Genomic DNA, 19,783 nt, shown 5'->3' with positions numbered 1-19,783 from the left:
CTGCAGACAAAGAAGCTCTCCAAGCAGACCTGGACAGAGTGGAAGCTTGGGCTGACAGATGGCAACTCCCTTTCAATGAGTCAAAATGTAAGACCCTCTATATAGGCAGGAGTAATTATAATGTCAGGTACACAATGTGAGGAACTAAATTCCAGAGTACGGCTACAGAAAAGGACTTAGGAGCAGTTGCGGGTGACTGGGTATGCGGGTGTCTTCTGATACTTCAGGGAGATGGGTGCCCCTGCCTTGCATAACCGCAGTTCACCTGTGGGCAAGGTGTAGTACCTGTCAGCCCCCCTTACCAGGGTAACGCTCCGCAGCCATGTGGTTTAAATGGCAGATGGCCCTGCACATCTGGTGGATGAGAGTCCAGTCGACTCCAACAGCACAGGCAGAAGAGGGTGAATTCCCCAACGTCCAACAGAGCGACGGAGAGGAGTGGCGACCCCCCGTCTATACCACACACTTACCCGTGTGTACCTGCCATAGAAAGGCAATGCCATCATTGCCCGAGGAGACTCGACATCATCATAGGAGCAGTTATGGACAACAATGCTGAATTTTCACCATCATATCTCACTTGTTGTCAGCAGGGCATACCAAATCCTCGGAATTGTTAAAAGGACCTTCGTCCACTTGAACATCAGGACCCTCCCTCTGCTGTTTGAGACTCTTGCTCATCCCCACCTGCAGTATGGTAATTATACCTGTGGCATCAGAGGTCCAAACTAGTTGCTGACAAGGATTATACCTGTGTCATCAGAGGTTCAAACTAGATGCTGACAAGGTTGAAAGGGTGCAGAGAAGACCACCAAACGCATCACCGGTAATTGCCATCTCAGCTACCAACAGAGGCTTGATGAACTGAACATGTATTCCCTGCTATACCGCAGAAGAAAAGGGAACATGATCCTGGTGTATCAGATCTTACACGGAACAGTTAAATTGGACCCAGACGACTTCTTTACCCAATAGCACAACATAAACTCCATAGGACATTCCTTGAAGATCTTCAAAGAAAGGAGGCACCGAGAAGTCAGGTCCAGTTATTTGCACATCGGATAGTGGATGATTGGAATAATCTTCCACAAAATACTGTGGAAGCCTCCTCTATCCAGACTTTCAAAACCAGCCTTGACAAGCATTGGGCGGGGGAAAGATTCAAACTACCATGAACCTTCATGCATGTTTTCATAATTGTAGTAAAGTTTGTAGGACGTGTCCGGGAGCTACAGGACTCTCCTTTATCCCATATGTTATGATGATAATGATGATGATGAAGAAAGATGAAAAAATGGGGAGTCAGAAGGAGCCGCCTGCCAAGCTTATCGATGGACCCTAGCATTTTGCATTTTCAGGATTGGGGTTGCATGGTCGGGGATCTTGAAGAATGAGGTTGAAAAGCAGAAGTAACAATAAAAGTATGAAATGCACGTTTCAATAATACTAGCAGAACTCACAGAACAGGGTTCTGTGGAAAATTCTCCCTTTTTAGGGCGGTGTATAGGCAACGAAATGGTGCCTTGCATGGTTGTATTATCGTTTTGAATCCGACTATGGCGGCCATTTTTGCTAATATAACGAAGCACCTCTCTTAATCGCTTGCACCACTAGCCGAGCGGCTAGGAGACCGTTTTGCAAAGTGATTGATAAAGAAAGCGATAGCACGCTAGCTGCTCGCTGGCGTGTGTTCCATTACCAATCAGCTTGCTATCGCTTGCCAAGGCAACCTTCCTTTTTAACCAATTGGAATGGAGGGTTTGCTTGAGTGCTTAAACCACTTGGCCAGCGGCAGCGCTCCACAAAAAACTTGGTAATGGGATGGAACACACCCCCGCTGTCCGTCAATCACGTTTAGTGAGAGGAGCAATGAGTGACGTCACGACTGTTCACGCTCTGGAAGGGCTGTATAAAAAAACTGTTGGGTGTGAATGGCTGGAGAACGTGAAAATCGGGTACACGATTCATTTTGGAACATTCGAGAATTCAAATTTGGAAACTTTGGAATAACGTTCTATTTTCGCTTTCATGAAATTTATTTCTCCAAACAAAAGGCGACGAAATTAAAACAGGGATAGGAATAATCGGAGTGGTGTATAGCGTTAAATTGCCAATATTAGGGCTGATATGCTTTAATTTGTGTGCTCAAAGTTTATGTTTAAATGAATCGTAAACCGAATGTTTTGTACAAACATTAAATAATACAGTGTTTAAAGCTCGCATGCGGTGTAGTTTATGAAATTTTACTTTTAAAATTCCACCTCCGGTTCCACTCAACGTGGTCTTTTGAGCCGGGTTGATCCTCGTTAGTCGAGTAGGCCGTGCGGCTCTGGCGGCTAAAATTGCATTTAGCAACAACCCAAAGTCTCTCACAACCACCCGAAGTGTCACTCACACCCGTTGTCTCGCTGTTGTGCTCGCTTTGCCCGTTTGCCTGTCCCCGGGTCCGTCCCTGACCGGCCCGTTATGCTACCCGACGGCGAGGCGAGCGCGATGAGTGAAGTTTTCTGTCACAAGAGCGGTAAGGATCCTGCGTTACGGACGAGTTGTTTGTTTGAAACACAACGGACGTGTCATATGGTTGGTACAAACAAAGAGGCGGTGGTGGTGTAATGGTTGGAGCATCGTGTCTTCGTCTGGGGGCGTGGGGGTTCGAACCTCGCACTGTCCAAGTCATACCGGAGATTTTAAAAATAGTACGTGCGACGACGTGCCCATTCCTTGCTTGATATTAAGCATTTCAAAAGGGTAGAGCAGGACAAACAACCTTAACCATGAGTTAGCAACATTTGCGCAGGCTTGATGGACTTGATGTGCTTGATGGGTGTAATGGCTTACTCACTGCGTCGAAGTTTCTTGTAGGGAATGTAAGTTAACTCATTTTATTATTTAAATAACCCGGGGTTTGGGCTCCTGGGGGCTCCTGGGGTTTATCGCTCCCTACGTTTGTGTCACCTGTTTGTCAATGAACAGACAGACTTTGAGAATGGATCAGTGATTTACTGTCCTAATGTTCATGTTGCCTGCACGGTATGTAATTATCTGGTTTGATATGCAGTACATTACATCATAACACCACCTCCCTCCCCCTCTGAACACCTTGACGCCCTCGCGGGGGGGAGGAGCCACGGTGAAGCCCTCTTGGGGGGGGGGGGGGCGAGGGGAGGGAGCCACGGTAACGCGCGCGCGCGGGGGGAGCCACGGTGAAGCCCTCTTGGGGGGGGGGGGGGCGAGGGGAGGGAGCCACGGTAACGCGCGCGCGCGCGGGGGGAGCCACGGTGAAGCCCTCTTGGGGGGGGGGGGCGAGGGGAGGGAGCCACGGTGCCGCCCTTGCAGGGGGGAGGGTGCGCCCCGGTGACCCCTCTCCCCAGACAGTCGCAATAACAACCTCCCACCCCCCTCTCCCACTCAATAAGCACCAGAGTGGTGGTTACAGGTGATAGAGCTTGGACTATGAGATACCACGGGCATCGATCCATCTTGAGATTTGGAGGGAAGTGGGACGAGATTCTTGGCACATCTAGAGTGCTACTTCCTGTCATACTTTGCAGAGAGAGTTTTATTGACAACAAGCAAACGTATCTGTCCCAAGTGATGGGAAAATCTCGCCATGATGGTGGTGAAAATAAACACAGAAGATGACAGTCAGGCAGTTGTCCAGGTAAATAAAATCAATGTTGCAGCGCTCGACTTCACCTAAGGTGGCGGTATTCAAACCAACTACAACAGCAAGGAGGTATACCCCATTATTTTACCCGGCGGCCGAAGGAGCTGCTAACTCCGCTAAAACCTGGCCGGCGCAAACTTTTACCTCTGACAAATTTGGTCCAAATCCATCCAGAGGTGTAAGAGTGTGCAGGTAACGCACAGACAGCTTGACATTTATAGTTATAGATGTCAAAACATACCCATTGCATCCTGAGTGCAATTTTATAAGAATCGTATTTTCGATACATGTAAGATTGACTGTGATTCATCACAAATATGAATACACTCTGCAACATACAGAGTACATGAAAGAAAATAATCGCGACACGCTTTTATGAGTGACTTCACATGTAGTAAACTGTTCAGCCTGGTGGAGGTACGTGCTCTACTGAGTGCTGTTCTACTCTTCAAGTTGCTATCACTGAGGTGGTCAATGATGTCATTCATTCATTCATTCATTTCGGTTTATTGAAATAATTAAAACACTGGACAAGGCAGTTCCACCTTTAGAGGCCATTTTTTCCCCGCAAGCGGGGGTTGGCCTTTTTCGGGGACCGTGGTTGTTGTTGTTTTTCGGTCCCCTTTTTGAAGCAATGTTTTACGGCCGGATGCCCTTCCTGCCGCCAACCCTTTTTGTCGCCTTTTTACGACAAACAGGGAATTACCAGTGAACTGGTACTCAAGGCAGTTCGAAGACTGAAATTTGTCAAGTTTACAATAACAAAAGTATTTCATAAAACTTACAAATATATATTAAAATAATAGTAATCATATAAAATTACATTAATCAAAATGTCAAAATAAGTACAAGGAATAAACAAATATGCATAATCAAACAACAATAAAAAAAATAAAAAATTCTACCAACAAAATAACCTAGAACAAGTACAGATACATTCAAAGTACACTGCCCCCATGCCAAATAATTAAATAGCCCCCGGTGCCCGGCAATACCACCGTGCAGCTCATCGAGACTGTATTTGGAGGGAGAGGTGCACAATAATTGATTGATTAATTGCATAATTAAAATCAAGAAATGATTATCATAAAATATTTTCTTAATCAATTGGCTAATAGCATAACTAAACCACTACTGCTTCATCCAAAGATGTATATTTTAGAAATTTAATTGAATAAGGCATTAATAAAAAATAATTAATTGATTAATCAATAAATAATGAATCGATTAAGTGATTAATCAATAAATCAAAAATATCCTTGATAGCCACATCACTTGGTCACTGTCATGTCCAAATATTAGCTTCCCAGCTCAAAAGGTGCCTGAGATATATACCCAGATGAGAAATAAAATAAATAAATAATTAATAATGAAAATAAATAATAATCATAAAAAAATGAAATAATTAATCAATTCGCTAATAGAACACATAAACCACCACCATTTCATCAGAATCTGTAACTAAAAAAAAATAATTTTTTTTTAGTCATTAATCAAATAATTAAATAATTAATCGATTAATTGATTAATCAATAAATAAAAAATAGCCTTTGCAGCCAAATCACCTGGTCATTGGCATGTCCAAATATCAGCTTCCTAACTCAAAAGGTGCTTGAGATAATGGCCAGAAGAGAAAGGAAATGTATAAGTACTTAATTAATCGCTAATAATTAAATAACTCATCAATTAATTGATTAATCAAAAAACAAAAAAATACCGTTTTTGACAAAGGACTTGCTCACTACTGTGCCGAAATTTCAGCTTCCTCGCTCAAAGGATGACTGAGATATCGTCCGGACAACCAAGAAAACAAACAAGAAAGAAAGCAAGAAAACAACCAGTGTGAAAACTGAGTACTACCTTTCAGCGTGCGTCATTGCTGAGCCCCCTTCGGTGCCCGGCAATGACGTTATGCAGCACCTGGGGATGGCATCGGAAAGGTGCGGTGTACAAAAACAAATAAACAAACAAACAAACAACCAGAGTGAAAACTGAGTACTCCCTTTCAGCGTGCATCACTGCCGAGCCCCCTTCGGTGCCCGGCAATGACGTTATGGAGCGCCTGGAGATGGCATAGGAAAGGTGCGGTGTACAAAAACAAACAAACAAACAAACAACCATAGTGAAAACTGAGTACTCCCTTTCAGCGTGCGTCATTGCGGAGCCCCATTCGGTGCCCGGCAATGACGTTATGCAGCGCCTGGAGATGGCATAGGAAAGGTGTGGTGTACAAAAACAAACAAACAAACTAGAACGGGCACTCGGTAGAGCGCATACCTTCGCCGCAGCTACTGTTCTGTACTTGGCATGGGAGTGTAGGGAACAGAACAGTGAACAGTTTGGTGCTGATTTCATGCAAATCGGATAAGAATTGACCGAGTTATGACAAACAAGATCGGGCATTGAATTCTGAACATTTTGGCATTAGTTGCATGCCAATTGGATAAAAATTGACCGCGCTATGGTAAAAATAAGATTTTGACCTTTTCGTGACCTTGACCTTGACCTTTGACCCGATTGCTCCCAAAATCTAATCAAATGTGTCCCGTATAATAACCAATCATCCCACCAAATTTCATGCAATTCGGTTGAATACTTTTTGAGTTATGCGAATAACATACACACACACACACACACAGACATACAAATAAATACACAGCGATCAAAACATAACCTTCCGCTTTTGCGAAGGTAACAAACAAACAACCAGAGTGAAAACTGAGTACTCCCTTTCAGCGTGCGTCACTGCCGAGCCCCCTTCGGTGCCCGCAATGACGATTTGCATTGCCTGGAGATGGCATAGGAAAGGAGCGGTGTACAATAGCAGAAAACTTAAGAAGATCAACAAACATATGATGCATGTAATTGATTTTATGCATCCACAATTCTACATAACAGAATTAAGCATTTCAGTCAAAAAAGGAATTGTTTCATTCTTGTATCTTTGAGTCTTACACCGAGGTAGGTCTTCCACAGATGTATTGTATTGTTACTGACGTGGCTTGGATGTTATTTCCCGAGCGGTTTTATGGTATGACCACGTCTGCACACGTTACCCGATTGTGCCCGAATGTTGACTAATCGCGCTATGCTGGCTCAATAAGAAAGAGAAGACACCCGGCTGGGTTATAATGACACAATACGACACCAGGGTTTCGATTCTCAGGTATATTCGTACGGAAAAAGGTTAGATTACAGGGACGAGAGGGACATCATAGGAAGACAGGCACTTAGACACACTCTTATATTAACCCTAGACAGACCACAGATAAACGGGACAACGCTGACTCACACGGGATTTGATGGCAAGGAAAGCGGCAGTCGATGGCTCAGGTGCACCTGGCTCAGGGACAGAATCACGTACGGTGGTGTCCAGCAGATGCGGGGAGGTCGCTCAGCGCTCGTGGGTCGCGACTTTGGTGGAGATGCCGGGGAGGTCGCTCAGCGCTCGGGAGGGTGGCGTCTTGTCCTTCCAAGCTCGGGGCGCATCTCTAACGTCACGTCCGGCGCGGGGCCGCGTATATCCGGCGGGGAGTCACGCCCTCGCTCGTTAGCTCCGCCCCATATGGCATCGGCCCATGGCTTCTCATTGGGTGCGGGGGTTACCGGTTCCGCCCTTGACGAGGGGCCGACAGGGAGCCCCCTTCTGGGTAACCCCGTCGAGCACATGTTCAATGGCGGCCAACCGAGCCGGAGTGAGGACGCAAAGCCGCTGTTGTTGTGGTTGTTGTTGGAGCTTGAGATGATGGGAAGAGATGCGGGGAGGTATGGGAAGGTCCTAAACTCCTACTGGTGCCATATCATCACATTCTGGTGCAACGAAGAGTCATAATTAATGGAAACAAGTCCTTAACTGACATAGATTAAGAATAACTAGCAAGATGTCCTATAATTGTCTACGTGTGGTGCGGGGGACCTGGGCACGACATTTAATGGGGGAATGAAGGGGAAGATCGGCTCTAATGGGTGTTGTTTACAGACAATGGGACTAGGGAATGGGGTAAGGGGAGAGTTGGGGAGTATCGGAGAAGATAGGGGAATATTTACAAGCGGATATGGAGGTCAAATTCCATATTCGCAACATTGCACCCTTCTCTACCCTCGGGGCGTCCCGACCCGATAAATTTTTACCTACTTTAGTGTGGCACGCAATGTAGTTCCCTCTACTATTAACTCTACCCTGAGTGCGACAGTTTTATAGATATTCACAAATGAGTAAATATGTCCCCCTGCGACGTTGCACCCTTCTCCTCGCAGAAACACACCCACAGGATAACCGAATCCGGAAAGAATCCTCAAACTAAACATACAGCCGGTAGGGAGCATTATTTACAAGACTACGCTGATATTTACACTACGATCCAGGACCTGTCTTTGGAGGAACACATGCAGATGTTATGCATAGAGAGAGCGCGCTTGCCAACATCGATACACCAACCCACGAGTGCTCTGTGGCCGACGGCCTTTAATAACGTGCAGAGCACCCTTTCCGAGCATCAACAGCACCACCCCACCACCAATCGGTGCAGTCACCATTGTTCAATGAAATAAAAATAAATTCGACAACCCCTAACCCTGCAGGTGTCTCTTGCTCTTCTTGTGGTGCACTTGGTGTTAATTATTAGTGGTTCACCTGTATGGCATAGGTGCCCCGTTGACCCATAGGTCCATCCCCGGGTGGTGCTTGGCCGCAAAAGAACTACGGTCCATTGTGGGTGGCCACCAACATTGCGGTCCATATGGTGTATCGATCCAGGCAACAAGCAGCGAAAGTGCAGGCCCACAACTGCGTAGCCAGCACCTCTCTCTCCTCTCTCTCTACCCCAAAGCCAGATCCTCGGAGGTGGGAGACAAAAGAAGACAAGTGAGCAAGGTGGTAAGGGCGCAAAAGTGCACGCAATGCAAGGTGATGCACACTGGGGGCACATGGGAACCAGGTGAGACAGGTACGTTCCTACCGTACGCCCCCCCCACCAGGTAACCTACATGGCCCCTCCCTTACCCCTTACTGTATCAACAAAACACAACACTACCCATAAACATCTACTTTACAAATCAACAAACATCCCTACTGTCTTCCCCGTTCCTCCCATAAACCAAATTCGTCTTCTCTCCCTCCTAACCAATCAAATTTGCCATTTTCAACTCTCATCAAAATTTGCCATTTTCAACTCAACATCAAAATTTGCCATTACCAATTCATCATCAGTCCCTCCTAGGGAGGGAGAGATGGAATCACCCCAATGTCTCATCCACGTCGTGATGCGTCTCACAAATCCAACAGCAATTCTCATTTCTGCAACACAAACAAAGAAAACACAGGTGTGGAGTCATCATCATCACCACAGGTAAGTGGCTGCGTATGGTGCGACAGGTTCATCAATCCTAACTATCTCCTAAACGACTTTAACAACTTTACACTACCCGGGGTCTCTCTCCGGCCAAACCATTGGCCCTCTTACACTATGGGTTCTAAAAACCAATTCCCATTGGCCAAACTGTGGTGCTCTTCAATTTGGGGTCTCACTCCCCCGATTCATCTCCCGGTGCCCTCGCACAATTTCTGGGCTGCGGCGTGTACCTCTCCCAGTGGGTCTACCCACCTGCACACCTCCACCACTGCAGTTGCCTCCGAGCTTACCTGCTCCTTGCCCTAACCTAACTACCTGGGGAAGGCCCTCTGGCACTCTCCCCACTCGGTGCCCTCTCTGGCACTGGGCTACCCGGGTCCATCCTCCGGATCCTCGGGCCCCATCCACAACTCTACCGGCTCCCAGAGCCCACCTGCGGCCTCACCTGGCCGACATCCTCACAGTGGTGGAGTGCCCAACCAACTACACACACTAACAGGCTACACGCCCAGCCATTTCCACAACACTAATGCACCCATTCACAACACCATTCTGCAACCGCACCACAAATGCCAATATTCAACCACAATTTACCTGCACCCTCTACCTAACACTTACACTACCCGCCCCGGGTACTCGTGAAAGGGGTCCACTCTTCCCCCATCCACACCTTCGCACCACGCACACCACTCCATACCACTTACTCCAACTCTCTCCACACACCTGTACTTGCACCCTGTGCTCTCACACCTGGTGCCACCTGCACCCTTCTCTCCCCAAGCGCATTCGCGCTGATCCACACACTCACTACTCATACACTGCTCCACACACCTGTCCAGTTGCACACCTGTGCAATCACACTTGTTCAATCCTCACACACACAGCATCATCTCAGCTAACTACTCCCTTCTGAAACTTTCGCTTCCCAGTCGTCCCTTTAAACTATTGCGCTCCCTCGTCATTATCATCCACACTAATCTACCTGCGTCCCCACTACAGGTATCAGTCACTAACTAACCTTAACGTTACCTAATGTCATCTTCGCTAGATCCCTACCAATATCCTAAACCACCCGGGCTAGTTTTCACTGCCATACACCCCATAATCTAGTGCTCCTTTGCCCCACTCATGGGAAGGGTGGCAGGGATGCCATCCCACCACATCGGGGGTCTCTCACTACCAATTTTGCACATCAAATTTCAACAAATCAAAAATTTGCCAATCACTGCCCATCATCTGCCAATCACTACTGCCAATCCTTTGCCAATCATCAAATTTTGTTTTTCTCTAATTTTGGGTCCAAAACACTAACCTCATCACCCAGTCTACTCACTAATACCTCTCGGTGCGCCAATCCCTGTCCAAAGCCCGGCTTCGTAAAGCCGAGCAATGAACGCGGATTCTTTTGTGCTGGCGGCTGGATGCGTCCCGCATTCGGGGCCGGGGCGGGGGCTTACCCGTGCCGAGATCCCACGCACCACCTCGGCGTGGAGCCATCCAATGTCCCGATCTCGACCTGCCGGCACGTCTCACCAAAAAGTGGTCGCCATGACGACCCTTTCTATCGGGCCGCCAGCTCCGCCTAGTGGAGCACGGACGCGGCCGTCCAAAGCGAGGCCCAGCACGCACCGAGGGCCCGATTCGGCTATAAGTCGTTCTAAACTCTATCCCGTCTAACGTCGATGCTTCACCTGGACGCTTACACCCCGCAGCCCGTTCCTTGCTCACACATCCAGCCGTCTCCATGCTCCTCGTCGTACCTTTCCTTACACACCAAGGTACTCTCATTCCACTCACAGACTTGGTCACACACCTGACCACCGAACACTTTGGCACACATTCGTTGGTCGCACACCTCACCAAAACACCTCTTCGCGCCCCCTCCTCAGTCACCTCCTCTGTGACAATCACAGGTGTGCTCTCATTCGCACACCCAACCACGTGCCTCACCACCAACTCCAGCGTGCATTCCCACTCACGCTCTACCATTCCAGGTGTGCATCCTTCCATCCCAGGTGTACATCCTCGCTCACCTGTCACAACTAACTCACGCTCCATGTCACTTTCACTACTTTCACCTCCATTCCTGACAGCGCACTCACCCTTACTCTTGACAGCGCACTCTTTCCCCATGCACCTGTCCGTCACACACCTTTCTCGCGCACACTCCTGCGCACACTCTCCCGTCACACCCTCTGTAACACTCACCACAGGTGGACACTCTTCCTTACTTCTGACAGCGCACTCTTTCCTCATGCACCTGTCCGTCACACACCTTTCTCGCGCACACTCCTGCGCACACTCTCCCGTCACACCCTCTGTAACACTCAACACACCGCGCTTCCACGTGCTCCCTTGCACACGCGCTACGACCGACTCACTCTCGCCAGCACACTCACTCCTTGGCACGCACTTTTTCCTCACACACCCCAGAGTCGGACTTTCTTGCACACCTCCTCTTTCGCACACCAGACCTGTCGCACACTTCACCGACGGCCTCTCACGAACACCCGGGTCCATCTCGAACCCCAAGCCTCTTAAATCACCTGGCGCATCATACGCACGACCATATTGGTCACCACTTACACCGGGTCCTCTTCCTCTTCGCTTCTCCTCCATCACCTGCGAATCCCTCATCCGGTTAACGAGCACATCACGATCCAAACACAGACTTTGGACCAATTCTTTTATCTCCTCTTTTATCTCTTTCTTATCCCCTCTCCGTCTCTTCTTAATTTCGCTCACCCCTTCTTCCACTTTTTCTAATTTCTGCTTCACCTCTTTTATTCCCCGGTACGTCTCCTCAAGCTCGTCCTCCAAGGCTACCTTGACCGTTTCCATGTGCGTCCTCACCTGCCGGTCCTTCGTCTCCATTACCTCTATCACCTCGTCCAACCTCGTTGTCAGTCCCTCACGTACTATCTGACATTCCCTCTTTGTCGCTATTAAGTCGTTTTTTATGTCGTTTTGTGTCGCTTTTAAACCTCCTAATACTGCAGTGTTCCTTTGAACCTGCTCCGTTAGTCCTTTTTGTCCCTCCGTCAGCTGTTCCACCTCCTGCGTCAGGTCCTCTATGCCCCCTTGTAACTTTACAGTCCCCTTTCTCACCTCCTTTTCCATGTGCTCCTCACAGTGCCTCACCTCCTCGCGCACTCCTCCGACCTCCTCACTCACTCCTCTTCTGATCTCCTCTCCCATCACTTGCATCTCCTGCCCAGATGCCACCCTCATCTGCTCCATTTCCTCCCTGTGAGCATCCAGTTTGGTTTCTACCCCCATTCTGACCCCCTCTATCTGCTGCTCCATTTGTTTAACTTCCCTTTCCGCTTGGTCCCTCATGTCCCTCAATTTGCCTTCCATACTGTTTTCTAACCCCTCTAACCCATTTTTCACTCCCTCTATCTGATTCTCCTGGGCAGCCATTCTATTTTCTACCCCCATTAACCCATTTTTCACTTCTTTTATCCCGTTGTCTAACCCCTCAAAATTATTGTCTAACTTCCCAAATTTCTTGTCTAACTCCTCAAAATTATTGTCTAACCCCTCACTGGTACCCCTCGCTTCGTCCCTCATTACCCCCATTTGCTCACTCTGAGCCCTCGCTTCGTCCCTTATTACCCCCATTTGGCCCTCCAATCGCTCACCCTGAGCATCCATCCGGTTCCCCATTTGTCCCATTTTGGCTTCTAGCCTGTCCATAAGGGCCCCCATTTGCAGGAGGAAAAGGTTCGGATCCACCAGGGGCGCTGTCACGGTCGCCGGCGCGGTGACCAGCGAGGCGCCATTTTGCGCGCCTGCTACCCTCGCTGTTTCGCTCTCCTCACGTCCCTCATTTTGGTCCTGGATCGACCCTACCTCACTCTCCCCTACCGGACCCCAGCCGTCTTGATCCGCCATAGCGCGACTTGCAAAATTCGAGTTTCGTAAAACAAAACAAATTTCGGCCGCTCCAAATTTTGACCAAATTTTTTTTTTCCTCTATTCGTTTTTTTTTTTTTTCCAAATTTGGTCGGGCCTCGAATCCCACTCCTGACACCAATTGTTACTGACGTGGCTTGGATGTTATTTCCCGAGCGGTTTTATGGTATGACCACGTCTGCACACGTTACCCGATTGTGCCCGAATGTTGACTAATCGCGCTATGCTGGCTCAATAAGAAAGAGAAGACACCCGGCTGGGTTATAATGACACAATACGACACCAGGGTTTCGATTCTCAGGTATATTCGTACGGAAAAAGGTTAGATTACAGGGACGAGAGGGACATCATAGGAAGACAGGCACTTAGACACACTCTTATATTAACCCTAGACAGACCACAGATAAACGGGACAACGCTGACTCACACGGGATTTGATGGCAAGGAAAGCGGCAGTCGATGGCTCAGGTGCACCTGGCTCAGGGACAGAATCACGTACGGTGGTGTCCAGCAGATGCGGGGAGGTCGCTCAGCGCTCGTGGGTCGCGACTTTGGTGGAGATGCCGGGGAGGTCGCTCAGCGCTCGGGAGGGTGGCGTCTTGTCCTTCCAAGCTCGGGGCGCATCTCTAACGTCACGTCCGGCGCGGGGCCGCGTATATCCGGCGGGGAGTCACGCCCTCGCTCGTTAGCTCCGCCCCATATGGCATCGGCCCATGGCTTCTCATTGGGTGCGGGGGTTACCGGTTCCGCCCTTGACGAGGGGCCGACAGGGAGCCCCCTTCTGGGTAACCCCGTCGAGCACATGTTCAATGGCGGCCAACCGAGCCGGAGTGAGGACGCAAAGCCGCTGTTGTTGTGGTTGTTGTTGGAGCTTGAGATGATGGGAAGAGATGCGGGGAGGTATGGGAAGGTCCTAAACTCCTACTGGTGCCATATCATCACATTCTGGTGCAACGAAGAGTCATAATTAATGGAAACAAGTCCTTAACTGACATAGATTAAGAATAACTAGCAAGATGTCCTATAATTGTCTACGTGTGGTGCGGGGGACCTGGGCACGACATTTAATGGGGGAATGAAGGGGAAGATCGGCTCTAATGGGTGTTGTTTACAGACAATGGGACTAGGGAATGGGGTAAGGGGAGAGTTGGGGAGTATCGGAGAAGATAGGGGAATATTTACAAGCGGATATGGAGGTCAAATTCCATATTCGCAACATTATGTTCAGTCATGGACCTTTTCTAATGCCACCCCTTGTGCCTTTAGTCTGTAGGAATCAAGAGCTTCACCATAAAAGTTGGTGATAGTTTTCAAGTCCTCTTCTGAAACTTCTTCCTCTTTCCAGCGAGCAGTTATAGTTTGCTCCACAGCACGAATTACCGGTGTTTCCTTGTCTGTTAGGCAGTGCTTTAATCTATGATGGCAACATCAGTTACCTGGCAGTAACGTTTCTGTATCTAGACGATAGCATCCACGAGGTGTGTCCTAGCTGTGAATGTCAGATGTATGAAATCATCGGGGTGTTCTTTCTTGCCGGGGAAGCTTTGGATCGTCTGGCTTGTACTTTTAAGCGTGTATTTGTGCAGATTTTGCTTTGTGAAGATGTCAGTGTGTTTGTGGAAGATTTTTTTTGCGGAAAAATACAGATTTTTCTTTCCCAGAACGTTGCTACTTCACATCACTACATGCGTGGAAGTGAAGTCGGCCAAGAGCACGCAACTTCCGGTTGTACTTCGTAGAGAGTAAAAAAATATGGGGCTAAGTATCCTGAACCATCACACAAGTCTCCTTAAAATAGCTTTCCCCCAGGGTTGCTCAAGTTGTATTTCATGCTGGAGGTCATGCATCATTCAGCCTGAAATACATTGTATTAAAGAAAATACATTTTTTGTGCAACTTCCGAATTTTTCTGCAAAGGTAAGCCTTTGCTTATCGACAATATTGTTGTAAACCGCTCCTTTCCTATGCCATCTCCAGGAGCTGCATGACGTCATTGACGGGTACCGAAGGGGGCCCGGAAATGACGCACGCTGAAAGGGAGTACTCAGTTTTCACTCCGGTTTCTTTCTTTCTTGTTTGTTTGTTTGTTGTAAACCTCTGCTTTCCTATGCCATATCCAGGTGCTGCATAACGTCATGACCTGGCAATGACGCACGCTGAAAGGGAGTATTTTTTGATTTATTGATTAATCATTTAATCGATTAATTATTTATTGATTAATCAAATAATTATTTCATTTTTTTATTCATGACATTTAGTTGAATTTTTAAAGGATACATCTTCGGATGAAGCACTAGTGGTTTAGTTATGCTATTAGCCAAAAGATTAAGAACATATTTTATGACAATCTTTTATTCATTTTAATTATGCAATTAATCAATCAATTGTTGTACACCTCTCCCTCCCAATACAGTCTCTATGAGCTGCACATCAGTATTTATTTATTTGGCATGGGGGCGGTGTACTTTGAATGTATCTGTTCTTGTTTCTTATTTATTTTGTCATCTCTCTTGCTTTCTGTCACAGAGAATTGTTGATGGCCTCATTTTCTTAACATTGTAATAACTAAACATAGTAGAAGTTGTGTAAGCCTGGAAATCTCACCCTGCTTTTGTAAGCCTTGTGTTTTGTCTTTGGTACTGAGCAGCACCTGTTGTGTGCTGCATTGAGCCGGTGGGGCGGTGGTTTGAGGCCTTGCTTCGCAGACGCAGTCATAGCACCTCTAGCCTGGTTTATGAACCAGAATCGGGCTCAGACTCTGAGGATGAGGCCGGCGGTGAGATTGTTCAACTGGAGGACTTTCCCCTGCTCAAAACGCTTGACCCCAAGGATTGGAAGGTACAACTTCTCCACTTGTTGTATTTTTACCTTCGCAAAAGCGGAAGGTTATGTTTTGATCGCTGTGTATTTATTTGTATGTCTGTGTGTGTGTGTGTATGTTATTCGCATAACTCAAAAAGTATTCAACCGAATTGCATGAAATTTGGTGGGATGATTGGTTATTATACGGGACACATTTGATTAGATTTTGGGAGCAATCGGGTCAGAGGTCAAGGTCAAGGTCACGAAAAGGTCAAAATCGTATTTTTGTTGTTCTGTTCCCTACACTCCCATGCCAAGTACAGAACAGTAGCTGCGGCGAAGGTATGCGCTCTACCGAGTGCCCGTTCTAGTTTGTTTATGTTTCAACTGATAAGTTCCAGCTTTACTCAGGATTGTGTACATTGAGCAGCACCTCAAATCTGCAGACCATTCCTAGTCCAACAGTGAATGCAATTTCCAACCTCTTGCAAAATTGGCCTGTTAGGGCAACAGCGTCATGTGATATACCCACAGCACGTAAAGTCTCATTGTGGGCTACGTGCACTTCAACTTCCTTTGAGCAACAACACGGGATATTTTGTAAATGGGAGGCAGTAACGTACATTTTGGTTCACAAAGACCTTTCAAAAGTGAAGTAGAAAAATGGATAATAAAAGCCAGGTGCAGGACAAAACTTGATTGAGGATCGGTTGAACCTCCCTCCACGGTTAAATTTAACCCTAAACGTTCCATTGATTTATAATTGCACACTAAATCTAAATTAGCGCCCCCGTTTAATATACCTTCTTGGTTTTCTAAAATAAAATACTAATTGATGAGTGGCAGTAAGAAATTGATTTGTGTACCAATGCCCCTGCTTGTCCGTAGAACCAAGACCATTACGCGGTGCTCGGTCTCGCTAGTATCCGTCACGGAGCCACACCGAGGCAGATAAAGGCTGCACGTGAGTATGCTGTGTATGCGGGCTGGGTCACCAGTACACTCACTTGTCTGTTGGGTGGATGGGATTGGGCAGTGGCGTTGGTTGTTGGTGATGATTGCTTGTGCAACTGTGTTGTAAGATCAAGTGACATTTGTGTATACCACCACATTGGCGATCAAACTAGTCACATCATCGTCATTGAATCGATGATGGAATTGGGCTCATTTACCTTTACATACTAGAACGGCACTCCGTAGAGAGCATACCTCCACCAGGCTGAATAGTTTACGTTTTGTATCCCATGGATCTGGATCTGGACCTGACCCAAGATCGAATCTGCTTGTTCTCGTCACCGAACCAACTCATCCACCTAGTTTGTCATTAAGTCGTCCACAACTTTTTTTAATATCCTGTTATATGTCGTTTTTGGCCCTATCTGACAATGGTGAAGAATTACTTTTAAAAAAAAAATTATTGTATACGGATTCAGATCTTCCCCAAAATTGAATCAATTCATCTTTATCACACATCCACCCAACCCTCCACCAAGTTTGATCCAAATCCATCCATAACTTTTTGATATGGTGCTATATATCAGTTTTATCCCCATCACTCAATGGTGAAGAATCACTTTAAACAATAATAAAGTTTCTCAGATCCAGATTCGGATCTTCACCAAAATTGAATTGATTTGTCCTTGCCATGCACCCAACCTGTCCGCTAAGTTTCGTCCAAATCCGTCCATAAGTTTTTGAGACATCCTGTTCAAAGACAGACTGGAGTGAAAACATAACCTCTGTCAACCTTCGGTGGAGGAGGTAACTAGAGAGTTCACAGAACCCCCGTGCAGTGTTCAAGTACAGTATATATGGTACTTCAATTTAAATAAAATAATGATTTCGTTAATAAAAATTCCTGAAGTTTAGCGATCTTGAAGCAGTCTTATACGCCACCCTTATACACCACCTTATTTAACATGTCCAAGTACTGCCAATCTGAAGGTTCTTGGAAGTGACAAGAAGGTGATTTGTGTTGTGTGTTCAAGTATGTAATTCAATTGAAGACCATAGAATTATAACCAGGCTAAGTCACATTTTTATAGATATTGAGTTAGTGACATTTTTACATAAAAGATGGCTCTCTCCATTGTCGAAAACCACTACCTGGGTGATATCTGTATCATGGCCTGAACTAGAACCGAGTAAATAGGTCAAAATACAGAATTACATTCAGGCTAAGTCCACCTATGTGACCTAGCCTGGTTGTAGTACTCGACACGAAGTGGGCACATGGCTCATGCCTGTCAGCCATTTTGCTGAAGTCAGCTTAGCTCATGTTTTTATGACCTGATACATTTCATAAAATATAAAGGTAAGCTTAAATAATATTTCATTTATCCTCTGGAAAGCAGAGAACACAAAATGCATCATGGTATATCTTCCATTTCGGGGAATACATTCATTTTCTTCAGATTGGACTTGGCCCGATTGTAATACTAGACAACATGTACAGGCAAATGTATTGAAAATCACATGATGTCCTATTCATAGTCAGATTCGTTGTCCATAAGGATGCAATTCTATATTTTAACTCTCACAAACCCAAGCTGATGAGCATGCATAGGCCTATAACAGACATACAGGTACTTTCAAGAAGTTCACCGCCAAACCCTGAGGACCCACCAAGATGAAGCTAAGAAAGGAAATCTGTCAATGTTGACTTTTGATTTTCAACAGAACTTGCCCCTTCCTACTGTTGGTACGTCGGACATGTTCTATAGCAGGATGCTGTGGGTATACAATTTCGGGATCCATGATTGTGCTATTGAGCTAGGGACAATGAACTTATGGACAGAGACCTCTGCAAAAAGAGGTGCCTCAGAGGTATGCAGCTGTTTGGAAAAATACTTTCAGACGCATGAATCCAAACCACGCTTGGTCTTATTTACTGATGGATGTCCTGGTCAAAATAAAAACAAAACTGTAATAGGTTACCTGCAACATCAGATAGAAACTGGACGTTTCAAAAGGATTGACCATTTCATTTTGACCAGAGGACACACACTCCTGCCTAACGATAGAGATTTCGCCAGTATTGAAATATACAAAAGAAAAAGGACGGCCTTCGTTGTGGATGACTGTAAGGAAACCATCGAAAAATCACGAGAACTCAATCCATTCAAAGTTGTAATGATGAAAAGTGGCGAATTCAAAGATTACAAAGCATGGTTAGATAAGAAAGTCAAAGCTCAAATGAAAGATCAAACAGGGAACAATGTGCCTATCAGGAAACTGATGTGGTATTCGTATGGCATAAGTGAAGAGCTAGGCCTTGGCTCCGAGCGTTCCCGGCTCATACCTCATAAAAATGAGGTGTGGGCAAGGCACAGCTACAGTCAATTTGAGCCATGGGTCAAGTTCAATCCATACAAAAGGAAAGCAAATGAAGCAGCCAACAATCCACAACAGAAATATCCTGATGGGCATGTTCCTCTTAAGCTAGAAAAATATAATGATCTTCAGAAACTAGTGAATAAGAATATCATACCTCGAGAACATCAGGATTTCTACCGAAATCTGCCACGTGTTGGACATGTGCATCGCAAAAATGCCAACAATGATGAAAGTGACAGCGATGGTGACGATTACGAAGACTGAATGAGGCCTTGCACTCCTGAACTACATGAATATAGACTAAACATTTAAACATGTTCATAATCTGAACCCTGGAAACAGGGTTGGAATCCCTGGTGTTGGGCTAGCGGCTAGGGTGCCGGCTTAGGATCCTAGGATCCTGGGTTCGACTCTCGGTCGATCGCCGAATTAATGCCAGGGGGGTTGACTCAGCCTGTCATCCTTCCGAGGTCGGCTATTTGAGTACCAGTTCACTGGTAATTCCCTGTTTGTCGTTGAAGGCGGCAAAAAGGGTTGGCGTCAGGAAGGGCATCCGGCCGTAAAACATTGCTTCAAAAAGGGGACCAAAAAACAACAACTACCACGGTCCCCGAAAAGGCCAACCCCTGCTTTGCGGGGAAAAATGGCCTCTAAACGGTGGTTTATAATCTGAACATTTCTAGTTTTCTGAACATTTCTAGTTTTCTGA

General features: G+C 46.5%; 1 protein-coding gene across 2 annotated transcripts in view; it reads left to right on the top strand.

Moving 5' to 3' along the window:
- The first annotated feature begins 2,268 nt into the window (after nt 1–2,268).
- Nucleotides 2,269–19,783, top strand: part of DNAJC2 (DnaJ heat shock protein family (Hsp40) member C2) — a 50,484-nt gene continuing 32,969 nt past the window's right edge. Inside the window, exons 1-3 of one of the 2 annotated variants that reach the window (XM_068132619.2) lie at nt 2,269–2,521; nt 15,584–15,774; nt 16,627–16,702. In XM_068132619.2, the coding sequence (XP_067988720.1) occupies nt 2,467–2,521; nt 15,584–15,774; nt 16,627–16,702 (322 nt within the window). In that variant the 5' untranslated portion in view covers nt 2,269–2,466. The remainder of the gene's footprint in view (nt 2,522–15,583; nt 15,775–16,626; nt 16,703–19,783) is intronic. The other variant, XR_010986618.2, reaches the window with a different exon arrangement.

This window comes from Myxine glutinosa, chromosome 12, assembly GCF_964187855.1.
Source record: "Myxine glutinosa chromosome 12, kmMyxGlut1.1, whole genome shotgun sequence".
NCBI lineage: Eukaryota > Metazoa > Chordata > Myxini > Myxiniformes > Myxinidae > Myxine > Myxine glutinosa.
Note: the sequence above shows the minus strand (reverse complement) of the source record. Positions and strands in the feature narration are given on the sequence as shown.